This window comes from Cyanistes caeruleus, chromosome 6, assembly GCF_971803275.1.
Source record: "Cyanistes caeruleus chromosome 6, bCyaCae1.hap1.1, whole genome shotgun sequence".
Classification (NCBI taxonomy): Eukaryota; Metazoa; Chordata; class Aves; order Passeriformes; family Paridae; genus Cyanistes; species Cyanistes caeruleus.
In genome coordinates, this window is record NC_141706.1 from 61598382 (window position 1) to 61621595 (window position 23214).

Sequence of the window (23214 nt, forward strand, 5' to 3'; positions counted from 1 at the left end):
GCCCGTATTCTCTGCATTTTTTAAAATCTGTGCAGGGGGATCCAAGAGTAACAGTTTATACAAAGGGAGAGACCAAGGAGAAGAACTGATCAGCATCTCAATCAGCTCCCCTCTCCAAACCCCACAAGGGCAGAGCGCTGCCGTTATCTCTGGCAGAGGGCGAGGGCAGTCCAACACCCTGGAGAGCCGACAGCAAGAGCAGCCGGGCTCAGAGCCCACTCCAGCTCGCTTTCCCCATACTGACAGACCACTGTGTAAAACAGCAAGAGCACTTTACACCCGAGCCAGCCACAAAGGGAACAGCTGGCTTCATGTTTAAGTGCTGAAGCATCATTTCTGCAACTCGCCAGGTCTTGCTGCGGGCGCTAAATGCGCTGCTGTCCGTCCCTGCAAGCCCAGGATCCTCGACTGGCCAGGGCTCTGCCAGCCCAGCGTATGTTTTATTGAGAAGTAAATCTCTGCCTGTAACCCCCACACCAAATAAAACACAATGGTGAGCTCTGCACTACAGAGAACTTAAAAGCAAATCTGAGAATTTTGTTGGGACTGTTATAGTTGTTTTTTTGTTTTTTAATTGTGAATCAATTTCTGTTCCACCATGAAAAGAATTAAAATTTATACAGCCATGTAAGTATCCAACATACACAAATTGATCTAGGTGATGGTATCCTAGCCCACGGCAGGGAGGTTGAAATGGATGATCTCTAAGGTTCCTTCCAACACAAACTGCACCAAAGAGCTGCTCCAGGTCAAAAACAGCCTACCAAAATAACTTAACTCAGTTGAGCAAGAAAGTGAGGTGAGTTGAATTTTCCACTTTTAACTCGTATCTAGTCACCCTTACCACCTCTCAGCAAAGGTGGGCTAATTTCTACATGCTCCTTTGAGGTTCAGAGCTCATCTATGGTAGATCTGGTGACAAGCTCAGCACCAGCCACCAGAAGCCACCTAAATGGCAGAAATGCTTCAGCAGAAAATTATTAGCATTAAGAAAACATCAAAATATAGAGTATGAAATTATATACCCAAGTCTTTATTTAGAGAAAAAAAATCAATTTGTGTCCTGGCCATTTAACACACTGTCTGGGCAGGCTGAATGGTGAGAAGCTGTTAACTGAAAGAAAATTATTAGGTAAGAAATTTCTCATTTTGTTACCCAGCTTCTTCCTTCCTTCATTGCTAATGAGAAATAGCAAGCAGGGAATTAGAGATGGGGAGAGGGAAGAGAAGATAAAAAATTACCCTTCTTATTAAATAGAACAACAGGCAAGAGCAGAAGCTCCCCCATCAAATGCAAGGTGGGAACCTGGCCCAAAGGAAATCCTCTAAATGGGGGCTGGACTCAAAAGCAAGGAACAGGCAGAGCTTCATGTTGCCAGAACCATCAGAGACATGGAGCAGAGACAAAGGACACATAAGATCCTGACTGATTTTGTGATCAGGATCACCAGTTGGGATTTACAAACATGGAAGTAGGAGATACTTGGTTTGAATTCTTAAAAGGCATTTGAATAGCTTAAAAGCTACAAAAATGCGGATCTGTGGTGAGAGCATCAGTCATTTATGCAGCAGAGACTTCCAGCCAGCAGAGACCATATTTTAAAGTAAAAATTACAGCAGTTGCACTGTTTCTTGTTAGATGAAGTGCTCTCTTTTTGTCTCTGACCATGCCTAGTGGCTGAGAAACATATAAGTGATAAAGTACTTCTCTAGCTCACTCTGGACCAAACAGAGCCCTTGTAGGAGCCCTGTCCCAGGGACCAAGGCAGTTTTGTGTCCATTAAGGCAACTATAAATGAAGCATATAAAGATGTCTGCAATCCAAAGTTTAGGCATTGCCTGGGTGGCTCCAGGTGCCCCTGGAGCACAGCAAGCTCCCTGGGTCACCTGGCCGCACTGCTGCAGACAGCACAGCTGCTGCAGAAACTCCTCAGGAGGACAGGCAAGGCTCTGTCCCTCACCTCCTCCTCCTCTACCCTCTGTTTCAGTGACTGCAATGAACCTTTTCCCAGATGCACAGTAGACAGAGGAGAAGGATTTTAACATTTTGCCTGCAGCAGCTCTGAGGCCTTGGCATTTGGACAGACTGATCCACAAGCACAGCACAATTAGCATGTGTACTCCATATGCTTGAGATCCATCCATTACAGCACTGGAATGCCCTCTGACACCGCAATTCTCCAAAAGAAGAAAGTTGCAGAGAAGTTCGGGGAGAATAATTTGTCTTATCCTCCAAGAACATTGGAACAAGGCACTTCCATGCACAGGAGGTTTTGATGGAGCTGGGGAAATAACCTTTTCCCAACAAAGCTCAGCAGCATGATTCACCTGTGAAGCACAGAGCCAGTTTCAAAGGCAGTCTTTCAAGCCAATGGCTAGCAGAAAGGCCAGCCATCTGCTTGTGCAACCTGTCCTTATCATTAATCTCAACATCTGACTTGTATATAAAGTTTATGTAGTAACAGGACTATGCTTCATATGTCATTTTAGCTTTGTTCTGCATTGCTGATTTTACAGTTTCTCCTCAATCTGGCCAGGTTCTCCTCAACCTCTCCAGGTTACAGGCACTCAAAGGACCCTGCTGAAATGCTGATTAGATGCAGAGCAAAGCAAAGACTTTGGGAAGATTTTACTAAATCTCAAAAACCTGGTAAGCATTTCAAAGAGCTCACTGGAAAAGATAAGGTCCCACATCCAAAGGTAATTAATTTTGTATTTAAATTTATTAGGCCTCTACTTAACACAGTGTTGCAGAGGCAGAAAGTCACAAATCATGTCTCAGTCTCACATACACTGAAAGGATTCATGTCTCTTTCTGCTGTGCAGACATTTTATTGTACAGCATATGGCATAGTATCAGAGATGTTCTTTAATTAAGTGAATAATGATATTTCTGTGGAGCTCAATCCAGGTTCTCCACAACAAACAGTATTATCCACCCATTCTCAGGAACATGACTACATGTCCACAGCCCACTAGGAGAGAGTGATGTACTTTTATCACACCAGTTCATTTAAACACATTCAGCACCACAGGTAATAATCATTTCTCTGAAATCAGGAAAATTTATTTTGAATTAACGTAATCAGAGTTGTCTTCTGGAAATAAATTCTGGATAGCATTTTACTATTTCATTACAAAGTCACACCAGATCATGATTACAAATTCAGCTCTTCAGTGGAATTAACTGAAGTTTTAACTAGGCAAACTCTTTCCACAGCAAACTTCACCATCATGAACTGTGCAGTGAAATAAGCCCAGGATAATGAGCTGACATCATGAAGGGACTGGTGAGGAAAGAGCTTGCAAGATGCACAGACAAAAGCCCTGTCTCTGAAGGAGTAAGATTTTAAATCTTGCTAGCAAGATAAAGCAGAGAATACTGAAGTCCAGACAAAACACTCCCATGCAATTCCCTTCACGCCATCAAAACCAACATAAAAATCATTAAATGCTAAAATAAAGCCAAGCAAAGGAACATTACTGTCAGCAGCTGCCATCTGAAATGAATGACCTGGGTTGAAAGCGTTTGCTGACATAGCTACAAGTTGCCACAAAGGCTTGAGGGCTGTGGCAGCAAACTGGTCTGTGGAACAGCTCGAACCAGGCTGGTGGAGCTCGGCTCTGCCATCGCCCCCAGGGACCGAGGGGATGAAGCTGGAGCTTTGCCACTCAAGGGCCTTTTGGGAGCAGGACCACCTGCACCCCTCCCTCCAAACCAGGAGCAACAGACCCAACATCAGGCCAAGTCACTGTTTCTGGCAGCAATGGGAAATAAGCCAGGGATTCTGGCCTTTGGCCAGAAGAGGTTTGCAGGTCGATGAAAGCACCTTATGGGTCTGACACCACTGACAGGCACCAGCGTGGCTGTGCCAAGACATCCCTGCCTCGGCATCAGCCGGGGGAAATCCAGCCAAGGAGCACCAGAGGCTGTGGAGGCACAGACCCCAATATCTGCATCCACAAAAGTTTAATTCTCAAGGTATTTCTCAGCTGCAACCAAGAGACAATTTCATCACCGCAGTGACACTGCAATCAAACAGCTTGGCTGACCAAAATGATGCATCTGCCAGCCATAAAAACTTACAGAATACATTATTCTGCATTTTGCCCAAAAGGAGAGGGCAGTTTTGAACAACACAAGTCATCTAAATCACAGCCTTAATTGTGCTGGTACTTAATAAAAAAAAAAAACAACAAACAACTAAAAAACAAAAAAAAAAACACGAACAACAATTTTAGGCTTTTGTGTTAATTTTAGACATTGCATTTTCCTTCACATTGTAGGAAAATCAACATTAGAAATCTTTGGATGCAGCAAAGAGAATGAGGAAACTTGCCAATTTTTGAAGAATCAACAATTAATATTATAGCAATTAACTCAGAAGGGTAACTACATTATACTGTAGGGTTCCCTCTGTGCTCTATCCCAGTGATTGCTTAAAAAAAAAAATTTAGCAATGAAATGAAGTAAAGAATGTTCTGTTTATTTTTTTTTCAAAATTACCAGCATTGCAAACTCATGCTGGTGTTTGAAAGTCAGTCTGGGCTCTCCTAGTTATATATCCTTATTATCATAAAGATTCCACAATTGGAAATTACTTTTCGTGACACTTAAGCCAAAAAGAAAATAGCTCTATTGCATCTGCAGAACCAAAAGTAGTAAATAGTAATAAACATTCATCTTTGTCAATGGCTCTGCAAACCAATCTGTTCAGCACGAAGGTGCCATTTTTACACAGTTGCTTTATTGCTACATAATTATTGATGGATCAGCCAAGTGCTCTCTCAAGGAAGACCAATCTTAAAAAGGAGCTTGTTAAAAATTTAAGTGTAAACCTTGGGATAGAAACTAGCAGTTATGTTTCATCTGATATAAACTTTTAAAGAGGAAAGAAAAAATAAATTGGAGGGACAATTTTGAAAAATGCTACGTTTGAGGCATGAAATTGAAGCAGACAAGAAACTTTAATGTGATAGAAAGAAAGAATTGGGGACATCTGTACTGAGAATAAGCTGTAAGAAGCAGGAGGAATTATCAATCTAGTGCTGTGCCAGCTCTCTGCATTTCAATTGCTTCACAGGCCATACCATAAAAATTGTTTGCAATGAAAGAAGTATGAAGCATCCCTAGATTTTATTGCTCCCAGTGATATTCCACCCCATTTATGTGTGTACACCAGTTGTAGCCTTTCAAGTACAACACTGTTTCATATTAGTACCTGTTTAAATTACCTGCCCACAAACATCTTTCGGCGTTCAAAATGCCTCACTATCAAATTTTCTGTTTCAGTCAAAGTACTTCAAGAGTTTCTATCAAGTTTTCAAAGGCAAGGAAGTTTCATGCAGGTTTTCTGAAAGTCAAGATAAAGCAATAAACTTTAAATTTAAAAGGAGGCTTTTTCAGGAGAGAATTTTTGAATTCCCTCCCCACCTTGTTAAACCAAACTCCTTCATTGCTCCCAGATTTCTAAATGTTGCATTTCAGGAGCTGAACTTCCGAGCATCAACCTTACTCTCTAAAAAGACCCTGCATTGTAAAGCGACCTTGGGCAAGAGCATATCTGAAACTGCCAATTCCAAGTCACTGATGGTTTGTAAAACTTTTCCAGCACTGGAACCTCAGCACAAGCACAACTGCCACTCAGCCTCCAAAATACACATTCTTTGCTGCTGCAAAGACACGCTCTGAAATGCTCCTCCAGCCCCAGCTAAACTGGGGGAGCTGGTTCCTTCCCCCCTGACTCAGCCCTGTTCACCTTCCTTCTGCTTCCCCCCACCTTGCACTGCACCTGCCAAGGTGTCACTCCCTAACATGCATCCATCAAAATAACCCTGCTATAAAAAGTCTGCAGAAGCCTGTGACATTTTTGACAGAGCTGGGTGAGGGAGACAACTACACGTGCACTGATGCCAGCAGATAGGAGGGGGGTGAGCCAGTAAGGCAAGGCACTTCTTAACCTCAACCAACAGCACCCACAACATCCCAACACATCTACTCTGCCTTAAACTAGAGCCAAATCCAAACAGTGCAGTATAAAACAGGGAAAGAACTTGGGACAAAAGCTTTGTGGTAGTCTTGCAGCAGCCACCAAGCCATGAGACACAAAGGAGTGGTCCCACTAAGTGCAAAAAACTCTGGCTTAAAGTGAAAAGAGAGACTTCATAGTAAAGCAACTTCTCACCAAAGTATGTTTTATTTAATGAAAACCACTGCCAGAATATAATACTGCCACCAGTGTTGATAAGATGCTGCTGCATTTCAATACATGATTTCCATGGTATTGTGGATTTGCATTTTTTACTTTTAGCCAGATATTAGTAAGAACAATTAAGCCTAACTTCCCAAATCAGCCATTTGCCCTGATCCCATGCTAGTGTTAAGGATTTGGTCACAGAGCACTATCTTTCTTCCCATCTGTGAGCAGACAGTGGCTTCCCTACCATAACTAAATCAAACATGGCACCTAAGTAGTGAATTTGCTGAAAAATGGTACCATTCCACCCCCTGCACAGCAGTTTACTTCTAGCTTCTGTGCTTGTACCTATCTCAAGAGCTCTGTTCCTTGCTCCCAATTTCTTTCTAGGTACTACTTAACAGCATTATTTACTCACTCATATTTCACATTCATTTCCTTATTCCTGCTATACAGTTGTAAATGTCCAGGTCTTTCATAACAGAAAACAACTTCTACAGTATTATGTGTACACGTGTGTTTCAATATGAGAGCTGAGCCTTACCTTAAAACTGCTAACTTCAAAAATAAAGTATCTTCTGCTTCCTTTTAGCAAAACTTGGCTGCAGAAACTCCCTAGAGGCAATTGTTTGCAATTTTCCCTTAATTTGCAGCTACCCCTCCCTTGGCAGCCTGCCAACATCTCCTCCTCTGACCGCTTGGGACATTGGCCCAACACAGTCCACCCAACCCCAGATAAAAGATCACAATTTTTGCTATTAATAACCAACCCAAAGTTGTTCTTATCTGCCCACTTCTTCGACTCTGCACCACTGTAATTAATGAACACTGAAAACTCTACCCACAATTTTTTCAGCCTTGCTGAATGCATTCTGGTGAGTGCTTATGAAATAAAATTAAATTGAAAAGCTGAAGACTACAGTAGCCTCATGTTGACAGGTCACTCTGATTCCAGGTCAAAGCAGACTCTATATTTGGCTGTTTTGATTATAATTGCTTGCAGGATAAAAAATAAATAGCAATTATCTCATTGTCACACAAGAAAAAAGACCTAATAAATGAACCAATCCTAAAGTAACATTGAAAACAAATTATTTCAAAAGCAATCAGGAGAAGTAAAATTCCGTTTCCAAGATTGTTTTTAATTGCCAACAGTGTCAACACTAATATTCTTCCTCTATTGGATAATACATCCCTTTTGGTTATGAAAGCATTTAGCAAACTAAAAATGTCAAACAACAATTATACAAGGCTAAACTCAGGGCTGTTTTCATCCCCAGTCCACAGTGCCACAGCTGAAATCCCTAATTACAAGGGTCATCTACACAAGTCACAGTCCAGCCCATGCATCTCTCCTGCTGTGACAGTCCCAAGACCAATAAACAAAACAGATGAAGTGTTCAGGGGTGTGATGAAGTTAATCCTTAAGAGGATATAGGAATTAGTTTTTCAAACTAAATTCAAAGCTACCAAATAAAAGCAAAACTGCTGCACAAAAACATTAAATCCTTGCAGAAACAGCACTCCATTTAAAGGGTTTACTTTGGTGGATTTTCAGTTTCCAGGTACTGCCTTTACCAGCTGAACCTGTACCACGAGAAAATAAAATACTAAATGGAGGATTATTTTAGCTTTTCCAGACAAACCCAAGCGGTTGGGATCCACCACAGCACTCCACACAGATTTATTACCCACCGTGTTAAACCCAAAGTAGCTAAGCCTTGCAAATCTCTCGTTGCTGTATTTCCTTCTTCCAAGGGCACGTTTTGTGGCTCCTTGACCTGGGTTAATAAGTCTTTATTCTCAATAACAACTGGGACCATGGAGATTCCCTGAACTGAACCCAGGTCTCCACTCCTGACATTTCAGATGCCGTGATGAATTGCTTGGTTAACATCCCCCTCAGCAGTCAGCTTTCCCTGCAAACTTAGTGTCCTTTCTGTAGCCTCCGCACATTTAACTTTCCACAGTTCTCTAAAGAAAAATTTCAGTTTTCACTTCAGTTTTTTGGTGACTTTTCTTCCTTTTTGGCAGAAGGGCAGGGCAGAAATGTCTGTTTCTTCTACAAAGAAACCACCCACCCAAATAACTGTGAGCATTACTGGGCGCCAGTTCTGGCAGGTACAGAAAAGGATCAAATAATTCTTATACCAGCAGGGAGTTCCTTTTAGCCAGGCTTTCTGAGTGCCTGCAGGTGTCTGAGTCATCACCACCAAACATCACTTCCCCAGTGTTGTTTTAGTCTGCAGTCTATGGGGCTGAGGGTGGTGACACACTGGTGGTTACCCTGGGAAGGGTGGTGGATGTCCCATGCCTGGAAACATCCAAGGTCAGGCTGGATGGGACTCTGAGCAACCTGACCTTGTTGAAGATGTCCCAGCTCACCGCAGGGTGGTTGGACTAGAAGGCCTTTAAAGATCCCCTCCAATCCAAACCATTCTGTAACTCTGATTCTACTTCAGCCAAGGTTTAAGAGCAGGGTAGTTGATTCTTTAGATGGTTACACTTCCACAGATTCCTTGAGAATTGACCCCCAGAAAGACAGGAGAAATTATAAATGCCCCTGAAAGTATCTCCCATGCATCTTTTGAGATGCTTGGGAGTGCAGAGAGGAAAGAACCTTGAAAAGAAGCCCCACATGAAGGAAAATCTTAGACTGGCACCTACAAATGCTGAGGCATGTAAGTCAACCATGAAACAGAACCCTCCCTTAGTATTTGGGGAACAACTGTTTGTGCAATTCTGTTATTTAGGTACAGAAAAACATCCATTTCTAAAGCCCCAGCTGAGCTTCTCCTCCCTGCTTGCCCAGCTCTGTGCTCCTTAACCCTAAACATGGAGCAGGTGACAGCAGACCTGGACTTCCCATCAACACAATGGGAAAAAAATGGATAAAAAAACCTGCTGGGGCTGACTGCTTCTCCTTGCTGCACTAAAAAAGCAGGATTTATGCCACAGCACACACATGTCAATTATCTCACACGGAATGAGGCAGCAGAGCCCTTGTTCCACACGTCCAACCTCTCCAAGCCAGACACAGCTCTGCTGCCACCTCCTTCTCCAAAGGCCAAGCAGCCAGCTGAAGCAGCCAGAGGAAAAAGCAGCTTTTTGCCCTTTTATTCCTCAAGCAAGGCAGGAGGAGGCCTCAAGCGGCTGGTTAGACCCATCAAAGAGCAATGTGAGGCTTTTACGCTACTCAAACTGAAAATGAAGCTCATTTTCCACCATGCTTTTAATGGAGAAATTCAAGACAGAAAAGACACGTTGCCCACTGCAGCCACAACACAGCAGGCAAAAAAAAAAATCAAAAAAAATCCCACCTGGAAAAGTTTTCAGGATTTTAACATTCCCCATTCCAGACCAGAATTTTATCAAACAAACAAATAAAACAAAACAAAAACAACAAAAACCAACCGAAAAAATAAAATAAAGAAGGAGACAGAGAAGGACATAAAGAGACCTTCTCCTCTGGAACAGTTGGGGTAGGACAGGACAGCCAGGCTGGTCAGCCAGGTGCTAAGGGCCCTCATTCACAGGCAACATAGCCAAGTAAGGTTTAACAGATGGGTCTTCTTCACTTGGCTTAGGAACCTGGACCCAAATTTCCAGTATCTCTTCCTAACCCCAGCACCCATTACTCAGGGACACTTCTTTTTGATCAAGACTTCTGACAAAAATGACACAAATTTTCCTATAGTGAGTGTCTGTATTGACAATCCAATCCTTTGGAAAATTCCTAAAACAGCCAGGAAAGCTATAAAAATGTATTCACATGATTCAGCTTATGCTTTCAACTCAAATTTATCCCCTTGATGGCTCTAACAAACTGCAGGTTTCTCTCCAAAACCCCTCTCTAAATTTGTTTAGAAATCCTTCAGCCAAACTCTATGATTAGTTTTCATCCCTTAACCTTTCTAGTTACTCAAGGCATGAATATGGAATGAATTTATGGCATTCCTATCCCTTAATGAAATGCAAAGATCCTGCATGAAAAAACACGCACAAAGATTTTGGAGTGAGACATGCACACGCAGTACTTGTGTGTGAGTGACATACATAGCCAAGTAAGAAAATCCTGTCATCTGTAATTCACACCCAAGACTTCAGGTATCAAAAAACTGCACTCAAAGCAGCTGGTGGTCTTGTATTGCCGTGCTGGCTGCAGCAAGCTCTTCACATCTCATTAACGGCATAATGAAGGCTCAATCAGGGATACAGCTTATCAAGACTGCCAAGCACAGGCACACTGAGGCCAGAGGAGAAAGATCAGCTTGTACCAAGGTTTTTATTGTTTAGATCTCAGAACTGGGAAAGAGCTAGTCCTGTCACAGAAAGTATTTTCCAGTGAGCAAATGGCACACGGAGACAAAGATCAAACCCTCGAAGTGCTTGGAAGGCTTTGCACAAGGGGCACCAAGCAGGTCATGCACAGGGCTCATTTCCACAGGTGGGGCGTAAAACCACTGAAGCAATGGGGGTGCTGAAGCCAGAGGCCAGAAGAGCAACCAGGATGGGGACACGCATGCTTGCACTGATGACCAAGCATCCCTTCAATATGTAACACAATTAGCACTAAACTCAGCAGCTTTATTTCTCATGTATGCAGCAATTATTTGTAGTAGGGCTTCATAATGTTCTCTCCACTAATTATATCACAGAATCAAAGAATGACAGGCTGGAAGAGACATTGAGGATCATCTGTCCAACCTTTCATAGTCTACATAAGATGGCCCAGCATTCTGTCTTGGGCAAATCTTATCTGTGTCCTTCTCTGGGGAGATTAATCTAAAGGATGATCTAATTGTGAAAAAATTTTCTCTTCTATCCAATCAAAATCTCACCCACTACCCCTTGTTTTTTCTATGTGACTCCTTGAAAAAACCAATCTCCATCCTCTCTGTAGCCACCATTTAAATACTGGAACATGGTGATAAGGCTCCCCTAACACATCTGTTCTCGAGATTGAACAAACACATATCTTTTTGTATGTAACAGATATGTTCATTTATTTCCAAACAGTTGGCAGTGATGTGTTCAGACAAAACCCAAGGAAGGACACTGGAAGAGGAAATCAGTACAAAGAGGGATCCAACAGCCAACCATTGATGGAGCAACCAGCAGTGAGCCTGATGCTCACCATCCTGCAATCCATGCTGGGATCCTGGATGGGATCAACTACCTTCCTTGGCACATGCCTGGACACCCTCAAGCATCCTTCCACAGCAGCTCAGACCCTGCCAGAAATGTCACATTCCTGCAATTTCCCCGGCCCACAGTGTTGCTGGCACTGGTCATCTGCTGCTGTCAAGAAAAGGAGGAGGACAGAACATGTATTTTTCCTTGTTGGGTGAGGGAGCTGAATCTGCTCACAGAAAGATTAGCAAAGCCCCAAGGGCAGGATGAAGTATGAGGTGGGAGCTGGCAGCTGAAGGGGATGAAATGCAGAAGACAAGAGTAAGACCCAGGAGGATGAGCCCATCCCCACCTCCTATCAGATCACCTTCAGCCATTTGCCACATCCCCCTTGAATAAGAAGCTGAACAGTGCTGGTACACAGGGACAAGGACCACGATCAATGAACACTGCCTGCACGGGGTCTTTAACACCCACAGAAATCAATGGCAATATCTTTCAACCTCAGCCCCTGTCAGATTATGCTCGCAGCAGTAATGGAGGCGTAAATACGAGGAGCAATAAATGAGCAAACTGCTAATTGTGAAGCTTTCCCATGTATTCTCTGTGAAATTAGCAGCGAGTGCAGTTCGCTGGGTGCCTAACCAGGCACAAGATGGTACTTGCTCAGCGATTGCTCACTGCTAAAGCCGCTGCTTTCATGGGGACGTGCAGGAGCACGTTACCACCCACCGCACACGCACTACTTGAAATTATGGCCCTGAACAACTGCATGTGAATTTAGACTCAAAACAAAACCTAAATCAGGTCTCAAAACCTAACCTAGATTATGAAGGGGAAGTTATATAAAGTCATTCTGTAATTTACACCCTGTATTTTACTTTTATCTCTGCTATTATCAGACCTTTCCCATTTTTTCCGCATGTGGCAAGAGATAAACTGGGAGTGTACAGCCCAGTGTGGGAAGGACAAGGCGACAGCCAGTGAACAGCAAAATGACAGAAACACTAAGAAAGATGATAAAATATTTGAAATGGTATAAAAGGGACATAAAAATAAATTGCAGAGAAATTTCACACCAAAGTATGTTATTTCTTGAGAACAAACTCCATGATACTTGACTGTGACAGTCTCCTAAAAGAAATGGTGTACTTTTTTTTGACGAACTCAGAATCAGAAAGAGCATGTACAGCGTGGAGAGGATGCTGGGATGCTGCAGGATGCAGGAAAATGGACAGACCGATGTACCTGGTCTCCATCTCTGAAACTCAGACCTCACGATAAGGCACTTTTATCATGAAGAATTATAGAGAAATAGTTTGCAAAGACTCAAACAGTTTTCAGCTTAAAGTCTGTGCAAATCAATACACTTTGCAGGAAAAAACAGCCAAATGTAGTGTTTACTCTGAGCACTTTACTGCCTCAGACTCATTAACCCGGTACCTTACATGCTGTCTTTGTAATGCAAATTTGTTAAAATACTGTGCTTTTCATAAAACATTTATACAGACAAGCTCACACTGCTCAAATACCAATTGTAATTGCAGCAAAAATACACTTACTTTTTCCTAATATTTCGGCTCTGCACCTAAGTCTTATCTGCATAAGCAGTTTGTGAGAAATCTGCTGCTGCTGCCACTGTAGCAAAAAGGTGGAAGATTTCCCAAAGCAACTGATGTAGGCAATTATAAACTGAATTACCACATGCCAAAGCCAAATGAAAAGACTTTATAGAAGTACCTGCAGCAGAGGTTTTTTGAGGAAGAGGGATCATTACAGAGAGAAGGAGAGATACCCTGCACTTAAGGAGGCCAAACGTTGCACGTACGGCACCTGTTTGCTGAGCTCGCATTTAGGAGCCACCTGCCTTGTCTGCAGCACAAGAGTTTGCTGGGAAAACCTCACTGTGCAACACCAGGCATGCTGCTTCCGACAGCTGAACTGGCTGGACATGATACACCCATCCAACCACACCGGGAGCCCAGCAGGAGATACAAAATCATCTCCATAAGGTCTCCAGCCCAGCTTGACCCACACAGTGAGAGATGACTCAGGGCAGGAGAGGGCTGAGGGAAGGAAAGGCTCCTGATTTATGACTTAAACAGCTGTGGAGAAGGACCAAAACATTACCTTCAGTCTTCAATGTTATGACAGCACTCTCCCTCCTTCAGTGGACTTAGATCTTGGAACATGAACTACCACAGCAAAGCAACAGCCAGCTGGGAGTCACAGTATAAACTGCACTAAAGCAAATTAAAATACACAAGATAAATGCAGGAAATTTTGTGAGATTTTCCTCCTCCCTCCACATTTACCTACTTTTGTTTCAAGACAATCTATAACAGTGCTATCTCAGACTAAACTCTGAGCCACTACTCATCCTGTATTTAGTTCTGAAAACTGTCATTTCTTTTTCAGTCCTGAAGAAGGGCCCACAAACCTGGAAAATGTCTAAGTTTTACAACTGTACCAGTTGCTCTGACAGAAGAAAATACTACCTTCCCAGACTTCCCAGAGCTATGAGGCAGGACTCAACAACATTGCCTGAGGTGCCAGAATCATCTGCACTGGTTTTCATCAGGTTCAGAGCTACGACACAGAGGTAACCAACGTGAGGCATCTTAACAAGAGGTTTTCTTTATTCTGCATAATAACATGCCAACTGCAAGCCAGCTGTACTTCCCAAGCTGTCTGCTGGTTCCCACTCACCCAAAACACATCAAGGTACCATTACTGCTCCTGAGCACAGATGACTTCCCAAAGGAAACCAGGTCCTCAGGGGGATGATGCACACGTCGCTGGGATGCATCCACACCATGCAGGCACCGCATGGCAAGGGCCTGGAGGCTGGGAACTGCACCCACATTGACTACACTGCAGTACAGGCATAACCAAAGTGAATCAGACCTAACACAAAACTTCTGAATTGTTAAAATAAATTAGCAGAGTCACAAAAACAAAACTAAACAAAACAACAAAGAAATCCACCCAAAATCCCCTCAAACACCGTCCTCACCACCCAAAGAAACCTCCAAATCCAGCAAAGATTGGGGCAGGATCTGTAATCAAAATAAAACCAAAACAGTAATTTTCCATATGTGCTTCATAACATGTTAAGAAAATAAGTACTTGTTCAAACACCTGCAATGATTTCTCAGATGCAGGAGAGGAGAGTGAACATACTGAAACCTGCTTGGTTTCGAAATTCAGTTCATTTGGCACATCTTCCACTTTTGCAAGAAAACAAACAGCAAAGGCAGACAAGCCATGGCATGAGCAGCCCTGCACTCTCCTGCCCACCTGCCTGAGGCCCAACTCAGAGGAACCTCCCTGGCTACACCAGATTAGCTTCATCTTTACACTCAGTCCTCAGCCTGCCCATTAAAATGGTCAATAGCAATGCCAGCTGAGAAATGTCCATCACTGGGAACTCCTTTTTACAGGTCACTGGCCAACCAGACAACAACAGCTTCTAGCCACGACTGACCTCTCTGCGACACGAAACGCTGATTTCCAGGAGAAAGACAAGCCATCCATTTTCTCAATCGTAATTAAAACAAAACCAAAACCATGCAGCTGTTTCTATAGGAATTTGTTTGTATAAAATAAAAACCTGCAGTCATCCTGCTACATTTCTGGAGGATGAACACTAACGTAATAAGAATCTGAATGCACTCAGTTCATCTACTGCTGAACAGAAATCAGCATCACAGCAGTTTGGATAACAAAATGTTCTACTGCACAGACCTCCAAGTATGCTGACAAAACAGATTCAGATGGGTGTGTCTTATGATGGAAAAATTAACTGTGATAAAGAAAAAAATACCCCTTAGATATGTTGTTTTCAGAGTCATTAAAATGCAAAAGGATTTTTTAAAAAATGCCATCTCCAGAAAGTTCAAGCACATGTATGAAAAAGCAAACAAACCTGCCTGGATGACTGACTGCTTGCACTACTGGCTCTGGAAAAACTGGCTTCTTTAGTTGATCAGTCCTGCTCCTACTTTGCTACACAGAGCTGAATGATGCAAACAGATCTGGGGGTTTTAAGAAAAATGGAGCAAAACCAGCACAAGACACACTGAAGTTCGTATCAAAGGAAAAAGCATAACATCAGTTATTTCCTCTTGCAAGCATTTTAAATGTTTGCCATTTGCAGAGATTCTCAGTCAGAGATAGCCTGCACCATGTTTGACTCCAGCAAAATGTCTCCAGAGAAAGTCTGCCTTGATCGAAGCTTCTCATACTTGGGTTTTAATTTCCAGTCATATTTACAGGAATCTGCTTCCTCCAATTTCCTAATTGAGAGTGCATGGCTTGAAATATGCCCATCAGCTATCATATGACTGAACATCAACTATCAGCCTTACCAAGAGATACACATTCTCAGGCTTCAGAAAATAATCAGGCATCCCAGATTTTCCTGCAGCTTCCAGAAGAGCAGATGTTAACAACCACATCAACAACCAAGACCACTGCTGCCCTCCAGCCTCGCTGCTCCTGCACCCTGACATCTCAGAGCAATTCTGTGAATTGCTACCACAGTAACCAACAAGATACATGGAAATGACACAACAAACCCACAACTGGCTGCCTGTGTCCAGTTTCTGCTCTGAGCTGAGCTCCTACTCACCAGGCTCTTGGTCCTTTGTGGATATGCACTCTTTGATGGACTCTGTTATGCCAAGACTAGCGGCGGTGGGCAGTGGGCCAAGCAAGGATTCCAGTGCAGGGGGTCTTACAAGAGTCTCATTTCCATTTCTACATTCCCCATCTTCATTTCTTTTAACTCTATCCTTCTCATTAAGTTCATCATAAAAGTCCTTGTTTAAGTGATTAGCAGCTGCTTCTAGCTCCTCATCTTCTGCCTCCTCCTCTCCAAGGATGCTAGAGGCATTATCTTCTATAGAATCTGTAAAGGGAAAAAACCCAACAGATCATTGCATACCATCTGCTACAGAAACTAAATAAATAGAGAGGCACTCACTTAAAGAAAAAAAATCTTTAGAGGAAATCTGTAAAAGAGATACACAATATTTTAGTTCAGTGTATGGATACATGGAGTTTCCAGATGCTCTTCAAATTCATTACCTAGACTATTAAAATGTATTTTTGTGACTACAATCATCATTTAAAATAGAAGCGTCATCTTATCACATTAGGTAAAAGGGCTTTGTGAGAGAAGTCAGCTATTTCCTGGTAAAATTACAAATTAAAAATAGCCAGTTCAACCTGCACAAAGCCCTTCCATATGGGAAGTCAACTGGGGAATTTGGCAACAGAAGGGTCTAGATCCTGGTCCACTGCACTTTCAGTGATAAAAAGAAACATTCTCAGATGCCAGTGCCAAGCTTATACTGCACCAGGAAAGAAAAACAACTGAAACCATTAATGAATTATCCCTGCAATGAACAATGTGCTTGTTTTGAAGACTGATCTATGAACCACCTGCTTGGGAGAGAGAACCCCAATGCAAGAGATCCTGCACTATGCAAGCATATATATGATCACATATATCACCATAACATTCATACACTTCAGACTGCCAGATCTGAGCTCAATACTATTTAAGGAATCGTAAGGCTTTATAGACTTACCATCTTTAGTGAAATTTGCAAATACGCCTTTTGCTTTCGGTCTACTGTTTTCTAATTCAATCTCTATTTCATCTTGGTAGCTCGATATTTCTCCTGTGGTGTTGAAATAAAAATAAAACTCAGCAATCATTGATGTAATATTGAAGAAATGAGTGATATGTTACACTAAACACAACTTATACCTTCAAAATCTTCCAGCTTTTTTGATAATGCCTTTTCAAGCTGAAATGACAATAAACAAAATAAACATGAAATTACTAAAGAAGTAGGCACAATTTTAAGCTGTTTGTGAGCTGTACATAGAGACAGAGAATGGCAGGGTATTTCAAAAGCATAAACAGGTTTTGAATCATCACTGAAATGACTTTGTAGTGTCAGGCATGACAGACAGGTCTCAAAACACTGACCAATTTTGAATGTTATCTCCCCCATCTCTATACTTCAAAAGGAGCCTCCCCTCTCCAGCAGTCAGACTCTGTGGTTGTGCCTACAGATGTGAGAAGTGCAAGGACAGTGCTGAGACTGGACTGCCCACACCAGACAGAACACACAGTGATGGCAGAGTGAAGCTGTGAACCACAGCACCTGGCTGGTTCTTGAGAACATCAGTAACACCCCTACAGACCTTTAAATGATAGCACAATCAGAACAAGCAAAAACCCTAACAAACCAATAATGTAAGAATTGACTATGGCAGCAATAAAATCTTCTCTGCTGACAGCTTTAGTTCATGATTTGTAAAGAAATTAAGCCACATGAGAACTGATCTCTGTGGAAGCAGGTGTTGTACCACACAAAACCACCAGCAACCTCATTAAAGTAAATGGGTTATTGTTTTCATATCTATTAAAAAAAGTTCTCTGTAATGGCACTTCTCCTAACCACAGATCTCACTTAAAAAACAGTGCATGGTTTCTGATCCCTTGCCATTTTTAACTGGGAAACTATCCCTTTGCCAATAAACCAAAACATATCTTTCGTTAATGGGCACCATATGCACTAATGCATAATCCCTCTCTCAAGAACCTCAAAATAAAAGTACTGAATCTTACCAAGGGCTGGCCAGTTAGAATTTAGCATTAACTGACTCAAAAGGGAATGCACAGAGGGAGGAGAGAGGAAAGAACCGCAGAGAGATCCAACTCAGAATTTACCTGCTGTATTTTCAGTTTTTTTTGACCAGCTGTAAATGAAGGAGGATCACATTCTTCTTCCAAGTCAATCTTCATAAACTCATCTATGGTTAGCTGACTGGTTGGTGTATCTTCAAACTCTGTCAACCTACCAAAGCATACAGCACATGACCAAAACATCTCCAAGAACTCCTTTGAAAGTAACAAAATTTGCAAACTGCCAAGCTATGGAATAAATATGTCAGCCTTAGCAACTCTGGCTCAAACACAGACTACATTAAAACTGAAGTACTACTAATTGTTTCATCTGCTGCAAAGAAAGTATCTTTTCATATCCCAAATTAGCTTTTGATTTATTAGAGTGTGTAACATACTTTTTTTTGATGAACAAAGACTGAACAGAAGTACTGCAGCCCCTACAGTCAATTAAGTATAGACAAAACTAAGACAAGAAACACAGCTCAATCCTCCCCTCTCATTGCTTTTGTTATCACTGGCAACAACAAAACGGACTCACCAAATAAAATATCTGTCATCCTAGTCTAGGAGTTTGCTCAAAAATCTTCCTGATATGTCAGCATGATTAATCTACACAAAGCAAACGTTAGAGTAATATCTCTTCAGCAGGCTGGAAGAGGGAGAAGAAATAATCTTCCAAGGATGCACAGAAGCCGTGGTAAAATAAATCGATCATTTGCACAATACACAGATGAAATAGATGGATGAACGTAATTTGACAATAATAAACTTTAGATTTGTTTAATGTTTGCATTTTTGAAGTTCCTACCTATGTGAGAGAGAGGACTGGCTCCATGGGGAATTGCCATGAAAGCAGATGAGTGCCTCAGAGGAATTCAATCTTAAATAAGACCACGTGGTCATAACTTAATCCACAAATACCAGCATTTTATACAGGTGGCTGAGAATAAGCACATCCATTTTACAGATGGAGAAAATGAGACAAAAGGTTAAGTACAAAGCCAGGTCAGGAAACGTCTGGCAGAATGCTTCTCTGACAGAAAGTGCCCTTTTAATAATATCAACATTTTCCATGGGAAAATGGCAATGATGGGTCTGCAGCTGCTTCACTGGAATATTCTCATCTTTCAGAGGAAGCAGAGCTGACAACAGCTTCCATCTGCAAAGCTAGGGAACTAAAAATGGTGATTCGGCGCTCTCAGCAAAAGACCTTTCTGCATTTCTCTCCCTAAAAAAAGTTGCTGTTTTCTCCCCAGTTCTCTCCTCTACCTCTGGTAACTCCTTCTGAAGAAGGAATTTTCCCTAGGACAGAAACTCCGTTTCCAGCCAACACCAGGGTCAAAGCCAAGAGCACAGGGCCACATTCTCCTGCTGCATCCTCATCAGTCTTCATGTTTCTTCCTTTATAAATTGAGGAGCAAGACAAGACAGCCCATATGGAGGGAAGTAGGCAGGCTGAAAGTGCAGGACACTTTGCCCAGAGACATCCCACTCCTGGAGCAGGGGCCAGACGCCACAGGCAGCACCTCATGTCATGAACCACACAGAGAGAGACAGACACCTCCATTTGACTCCAACAACAAGCAGCACACTAAGCCCATGCATGGCTATGTGAATAGCCAGAATTAGTGCTCCTGAGGAGAAGACAGCCTCCAAAAACTAGACTCGCTTTTGGAATTCAAGCATCTCCACAAAGCCTCAAATTGGCCATGTACTTATGAGTGACTGACAGCCCAAACCCTTCCCTCAGAGTACCAGGGACCAGCTCCCTCCTCCTCTCTTTCAGATCAAATTGGAAAGGAGAGGAGGATGCTGTTGGCAGCAGCAGCACCCAGCTTTTAATTAAAAGACTAGAAATCTTTCTTGGCGTTAACGGGTTTCACCCAGCATGCATTACCCACCTTCCAGGAGGAAGCCACATCTATCATGTTAGAAGGAAAACCTGGCTAGGGCACTATTATTATTATTATTATTATTATTTTAATTCAGGGTTCACTTAATGCCAAACCCATGTATCATTTGACGAGCATGGATCTTCCCAGTCACAGTCATTGAAGAACAGCCATCCATCTCTCCACGAATGAATCATGTATTCACAGGCAGCCCCACTTCCACAGCAAGACTCGTCCTCCCAACTAGCCTCACCTTGTTAAAATATTACTCTCCTCCCAGTGTTAAAAGCCAAAGTGCACTTTGGCAAAGACACACGGTTTGCTTATCCAACACTTGCTCTGAGATGAGCTGCCAGAGCCCCACCACGCAGCACCACCTCTATGTGTGCCGAGCAGCCAGGAAAACACCAGGAGCAACCCCCATGAAACCAGGCTGGGGACAAGATGACCATGCCTGGGTGTGAGCACCCAACCCCTGCAGACACCTCAGGCTCTGTCTGTCCCTCTCCTGCCCACAGTGTCATCTGACTCACGTCACGTACCCTGCACCCATCAGACGCCAGCCCTGGGGTGAGCCAATGTGCCGGAGCTGGCGCGAGCTCCAGCTCAAGCACAGCTTCCACCTCAAGCCAGAATGGCAGGATGGGTCCCTCCCAACACCCTCAGTATATCTGCACCAGGACAGGGCAGAGCTACATCGTGTTTAACTCTCCTCCCAAAATGAGGAACCATCCCTGATGGTCAGGATCCCATCTTGAGCATCATCTCCGTGGGAGAGCGAGCTGCACACTCAACATTTTCTCCTTTAACTTGATATAAATAAATACCTGCGTTTGCCAACCACTCGCCTGCCTCAACATTTTACATTGGCTGATATCCTGTCTACATATTTTTAAACATTTCTTTAATTTTATCCACTGTTTGGACACATGCCACCAAGGCAACAAACTGATGTTGCAGCAGTCTGCACCACATGAAACAAAGCAACATTAGTTTGGCAGTTAAGAAGAACTGAAACAACCTTAATTATAAACACAATAATTTCAGGGGCAAGGGAGTGGTTTCATGAAAAAAAAAAAATAAAATAGCTACAGGCTATTTTTTAAGTCCCACATAAAAATGCTATCCAAGTTCATTTTCCACTTTTGTTAACCTAAAAAAATCTAATAAGAGTTGCCACTTTAAGTTATGCACAGACAGAGAGAAAATAAACAGATATACAAATTAAAATATTATTTCCTTGGCACAAATTCAAAAAGGCCCTAAAAATTGAAATTTTACAGACAAGGTTTTTCTATTTATAGTCAAAGCAGAGGCAACCACAAAAGCTCAGGCTAAGATTCAACTTCCAGTATAAACCATCCTCTTACAGTTTCTCACAGCAAATTCTTTCAAGAAAATTCCTCTGGGAGAAAAGTTTTTCCAGAGCTTGGTGTCATCTGCCTCTAACCCCAACCCTTTTTCACAAAGAAAAATTTCCACAGTTGTTGTTTCATCCATTTACAGACAAGACCACACCTCTGTTTCTGATAAAGCACTTTTGTGCACAAACTAGTAAACCGATTCTGTTCACACTTAATTTAACTCCCAATAAGGGAAAATGGGTCAATCATTTTGAAGTTATATGCAATGTCCTTTTTACTTCATTTTGTTCCAGGGATACCCTTCAGTGGAGACTCCTGAACCCAGTCCACAGTGACGGAAAAAACAGACTTGTGTGCAGTTAAAGGTTTGGTTTTAATGTTTAATTGAGATTCTGCACCAGTGGGTGCAACAAAGCACACAAAAGTACAAGGACTTCTGGACTCCAACTCACAAATGCTTCAGGAGCACAAGTTTAAAGCCCAAGAGGAACTTGACTATTCAAGAACAGCCACAGTGTCTTTCTACCTATACACAATCAGCATCGAGCTCTAGAAATCAGGCAGCATGAGCAGAGGTATCTCCATACAGAAGAGCAAACAAGTTACAACTTCAGAGAAAGATATTTTTTTTAAAGAGGGAATGTGGGGCTTAGCCTGAGCCATCAGCCTTTAAGTTACCTGTTGTGAGAGGTCTTTTTAAAGTACTTAAAGTACTTTATCAATGGATTAGGGAAAAAAAGCTGATATGCCACACTGTTAGCAGAAATATATGAAAAAGAACCTTTATTGCAAGATAAACTGGTGCTAGTAATTAAACTCCTCTGAGTTTTCCCAAATTAACAATATAAAAACCGTAAGTAATAATTTACATGCTTATCTACATAATCTTAACTGTTGTATCAATTAAAAATATTCTAGCAGTAGATCAGCTGATTTGACACCTCAGACAATTCCAAACTCTGGAAAAGTAAGCGACTTACTTTTGTGCCTTAGTGAAGAACCACAATACTGCAGAACATCCCCACTGCTTTAATTTAACCCTCACCAGTGCTTCCTGCCACTCCAAACCTGTGCACTGACAGCAGAGAAGCTCAGAATTCACACTGGTGTTCAAACCATCACTATTTCTATACTACAAATCTAACAGTCTGTTGCATCATCCTTCCCTCCTTATTTTTTTCCAAGCCATACAATGTTTACACATGAACTATTTATAGGAGTATGTAAACACATACCCTAAAAGTGATTCTTATTATAGAACACATAACTGAAATAGTTATTAAATGCTTCCTACCTGACGTAACAAAAAGTTTTCCAGTAGTCACCAGCAAGTAAATAAATGGAAAAGTAATTTCCTGATATGTAAACATTGTACATATATATAATTTTACATGTATTTGCAGTAATATAAAAGGATGCTTTAAGCCTGTGTGAATGAGTATCTCATTACTAAAGGTAAGGACAAAATCAGAGGTAATCCAGTTGCTGTAGTTTTACAACTTACAACTTATCACCCAAGCTGTGCTAAGTTAGTCTGTCTGTTCCTGGCCAAATGTAACTGTTAAAGAGAAATATTTTCACCTTTACACAACTTGCAACATCAATACATATCAACTCTTTTTGCAATAGACAAAGAGTATACACACAAAGTCATTTACTTCCAATTAATAGGTGACTGATAATTTATGGGGCTCATTTGCTGGCAACTCTCTGATGTTTCTCTAAGTATTGGAACAGGTACCTCTAAAAACTGTACCAAATAAAGCACCCTTTAGAATTAGTTATGAACTTGCTCACACCAACACAGAGATTTAAAACTGTCACAAGTTCAATTGGAAAAAATTTAAAGCCAATATTCTACAAATGCTTGCACAAAGAGTTAACTTGCATTAACACTTGTGGTCCACTGTCAGCCCCTG

The 23214-nt window shown here is 42.0% G+C and overlaps 1 protein-coding gene across 2 annotated transcripts in view; it reads right to left on the minus strand.

Moving 5' to 3' along the window:
- The window catches only part of BRF1 (BRF1 general transcription factor IIIB subunit), a 171795-nt gene that overhangs the window by 55739 nt on the left and 92842 nt on the right, over positions 1–23214 (minus strand). For both annotated transcript variants that reach the window (XM_023927411.2, XM_023927410.2), the window contains exons 8-11: positions 18082–18208; positions 17110–17149; positions 16928–17020; positions 15964–16242 (exon numbers count right to left, since the gene is read on the minus strand). In XM_023927411.2, the coding sequence (XP_023783179.2) occupies positions 15964–16242; positions 16928–17020; positions 17110–17149; positions 18082–18208 (539 nt within the window). The remainder of the gene's footprint in view (positions 1–15963; positions 16243–16927; positions 17021–17109; positions 17150–18081; positions 18209–23214) is intronic.